Source organism: Lactuca virosa, chromosome 3, assembly GCF_052849685.1.
Source record: "Lactuca virosa cultivar CGN04683 chromosome 3, Lactuca_virosa_CGN04683_v6, whole genome shotgun sequence".
NCBI lineage: Eukaryota > Viridiplantae > Streptophyta > Magnoliopsida > Asterales > Asteraceae > Lactuca > Lactuca virosa.
This window is the reverse complement of record NC_136428.1, coordinates 184,038,005-184,041,833: the sequence shown is the minus strand read 5'-3', so window position 1 is coordinate 184,041,833 and position 3,829 is coordinate 184,038,005. Positions and strand designations below refer to the sequence as shown.

The 3,829-nt window shown below is 38.3% G+C and overlaps 1 protein-coding gene across 1 annotated transcript; it reads right to left on the bottom strand.

Annotated features, from left to right (window-relative positions):
* Positions 1-294: 294 nt before the first annotated feature.
* LOC145164301 (uncharacterized protein At1g66480-like) lies at positions 295-861 on the bottom strand. The gene has a single exon (XM_079083026.1). The coding sequence runs from the start codon at positions 859-861 to the stop codon at positions 295-297; it is 567 nt and encodes a 188-aa protein (XP_078939152.1).
* Positions 862-3,829: the final 2,968 nt, after the last annotated feature.

Here is a 3,829-nt window from a genome sequence, read left to right as displayed (position 1 = left end):
TTTGTTTCAATTTTTAAAATTAAAATCATATACTTATTTATGTAAACTATTAAATATGATATATATGATATTAAATTGCAATAAATATGCATCTTTCTTATTTTAAAGTTGTACATTAAAAATATTTTCTATTTACACTTTAATATTTAATCTTTTTTTAAATCAACACCTATAATAAACGGTTTCACATCTAGTAAATTATATTTAAATCATACCAACAAAATCACATAGTATTTCTAAATTTTTATTTACATTTCAGAAATTGGAACGTAATTCACCCCCCAAACACACCCCCTATCCAACCGTCATCTTCTCCCTAATCAACCGCCGGCCATCATCACCGCTCTTCTTCTGCACATAAAGATCAACAATCCTCTCCGCCACCTCCACTTCATCTCTACTTTCTCCGATCAACCTATCCACCTCCGCCTTCGGCAACCTCACCTTCACCCGCACAGAACCACACGCTTCCAACCCACCACCACTTTCCGCCCTAACCATCGAAACCTCCGACACAGACCTCCGTGACACCCTCATAAGCTCCAACCTCTCCTTCGCCGTCACGTTTAACCCAGACCGCACCCTTCTAATCGCCACCGTCTTCTCCGCCGTCTCCGGCAGTTTAGGTAACTCAACCAGGAAATAAATCTTCCCAGGTTCAAGATTTTCCTCTAGATCAAGAGGAGTAGCTCTGATCCCATATCTCTTAACAGCCTTCGATTCCAATAGAACATGACCGGAGTAATCCTTAATCACTTCAAAAACTTTAATGGGTGTTTGTAATTTGAAGATTTCGCCGTCGATCTTCATCACTTTGGCCTTCTTCTTCCCTCCTCCGACACCTGGTAAACTGTTCCCCATGGCTGTTGCATATGATGGAGATGTAGAGGATTTGTTGGTTATTATTTTTTTTTTATGATCAATTATGGGGAAAATCCAAATTGGATTCTGAATTGAATAATTATATTGTTAATCAAAGTGGACTATGATGAATTGATGATAGAAATGTGAACACGATGGATTCTGTTTGGATGAGATTTGAGTTGGGAAGAAAGTGGGACAGGAAACAATTGCTTTCTGTCGACTTCTTTATTCTGTTCACGGTTAGAAGTGGAACTGGTTTGGGTTTAAGAAAATCAGTAAATAACATATGTAGTCTAGATAAATTAATTTAGAAATAATCACATCTTATTTCAAATGTGTTCTATAAGTTGTGAATATTTGGAAAATTACATTTCATTTTTGTAGGTATTAACCCGATAATCATTTGTCCTAGTCAAGTGGTTGATTTAACAATTCTGTCTCGTAACAAATGGAAACAAACGACTATATATGGTAAAGTATTTTGAAAACTTAATTATTATTTAATGCATTATGACCTAATAGAATCATTGTCTTGATGGAAGCTGATTATTTTGAGAATATTTTTCTAAAAAGCCATTAACACTAATGTCTAAGACTCGGTCAAAATGACAATTCATAACGGTATAACTTTTTCCTTGATGTTTTGTTGTATGGATTTCTTTTTTAGGTTGGTGGGTGTGGGCTCGACAAGCTCGGCGCGCATCGGGCGACCCCTCGGCTTGCCGAGGTCGGTCCGGTTTCTCAGTTAATATCTGCCAAGTGTAATTGACCAATGGGAAAGAGGGGGTTGCTGGCAACGGCTATTTCCATTTAATTTTCCTTTTTCTAAAATAAGAAGAAAAAAAAACTCCTATAAATACTACAACCTTAAACAATTTTAACTCATCAACATCAATTTACAACTCATATACACTCTCTCAAAATGTCGTCTTTATCATCTTCATCGGACATGTTATTCAGGAGGCGGAGTAGATGATCGAGCAACTACAACAAGAAAATGCGGAGAATGCACGCAGGAGGAAGAGAAGATACATACAAAGATTTCGTGAGACGGCTAATGAACGACTCATGCAAGATTACTTTGTGGATGACGCCAACTTTATAAGATATTATTTTTGTCGTTGGTTCCGTACGCATAAATCTCTGTTTTTGCGTATAGTCAACGACGTCACGGCAGCGTGAACATTTTTTTCAACAACGTCGAGATGCTAAAGGTATAATTGGTTTTACTCCTATACAAAAATGCACCGCTGCACTTCGTCAATTAGCGTATGCCACTTGCCCCGATCCACTAGAAGAGAACCTTAGGATGTCCGGGCGTACTGCATGAACTGGCCTTCACAAATTTTGCAAGTATGTCATGAGATTATATGGTCCACGATATCTGCGCAAACCTACTTGTAGTGACATCCAACAATTGTATGCTCATCAATCAAACGTGCACGACTTTCCTGGAATGTTAGCAAGCCTAGATTGCCTCCACTGGGCATGGGGTTGTTGTCTGAATGTCCATAAAGGGCAATACACCCGAGGCGATCATTATTATCTAACCGTTATACTTAAAGCGGTGGCCTCACAAGATATATGGACATGACATGCATTCTTTGGCTCAGTTGGTTCCCTTAATGACATCAATGTTCTTAACATGTCTCAATTACTCGATGACATGTACAACATGACTGCACCCGACTCCTATTTTCAAGTAGCTGGAACATCGTATAGGAACGGGTATTATCTTATGGATGGGATCTATTCAGATCGTGCTTGTTTTGTGAAGTCATTGTCTTGTCCAAATGATAGCAAAAGGTTGAAGTTTAAGAGAGCTCAAGAACGGGCGAGAAAGGATATTGAACGAGCATTTGGAGCTTTGAAGAAACGTTGGTATATTCTTAAATATCCCGTGCCGTATATGGAGGAGAAGAAAATGAGCGAGGTGATGTATACACTACAAGAAAAACGCGATTTTACTACGGAAGGAATCTGTTGCGAAAAACTGAAATTCCGTTGCAAAAGACGAATAACGACAGAATTTGCGACGAGCGATTTCCAGCCCAAAAAAAACCCGTAGCGAGGGTTTGCTAGAGAAACGAAAATTCCGTCGCAATTGTGACAACGGAATGAAATATGTTGTAGATGGTATTCCGTCATGTATTCCGTAGTAGGTTTCCATCACAAATTTTGTGGTAGTTCTTCCCTAGCAAATTCCGGGGTGATGAATCCAAGCAAATATTGTGGTGGTGATTCCCTAGCAAATTCCGTTGTACTGAATCTCTAGAAAATTCCATGGTTGTTGATCCCTAGCAAATTTGGTGGTGATGAATCCCTAGCAACTTCCGTTTGATGACTTCCTAGCAAATTCTGTGGTGGTGAATCCCTAGCAATTTTCGTGGTGTATATTATATATCAGATTCCATATCAAAGATTTCATATGGATGGATGGATAATTGATTTATAAATTAAATCTATATTATTTTGTAGTAATATTTGAAAAACAAAAATAGCGAAAAAATCAAATAACATTATATCATAAAATAATACAATACTTATTTATTACATGGAAAATGGATAGTGGCTAATCTAAAATAAATACTTTTGTAACATCCCGAGATTTGCAGGTATTTCCGAATCCTCTCTTTTATTATTATTTTGCCAATTGTAATCCCTGGGGTTGGAAGAGTGAAGCCATTAGAAGCCTAAGGCTAAAGTTGCAACTTTGGGACCAAGAGAGTACGCTAAGCGTACATAACGTACGCTGAGCGTACTAGGCGCGCGCTAGTATGCTGGGCGTACTCACGACAGATGGAAACCATAATATTTAGGGTTTGGGTGTTATATAAACGTCCTTATGAGCTCAAAACCCTCCATCATCTCAGCCTCCATAACTTGAGCCGTTTCCTCCAAACCCTAACCCCTTTCTTGAGTGTGTGAGCTAAAAGTTTGTGTTTTGAGTAGTTAAAGAAGAAGG

Excerpts from the sequence above, each read along its gene's own strand:
- LOC145164301 (XM_079083026.1), bottom strand. The coding sequence starts at position 861 with ATGGGGAACAGTTTACCAGGTGTCGGAGGAGGGAAGAAGAAGGCCAAA.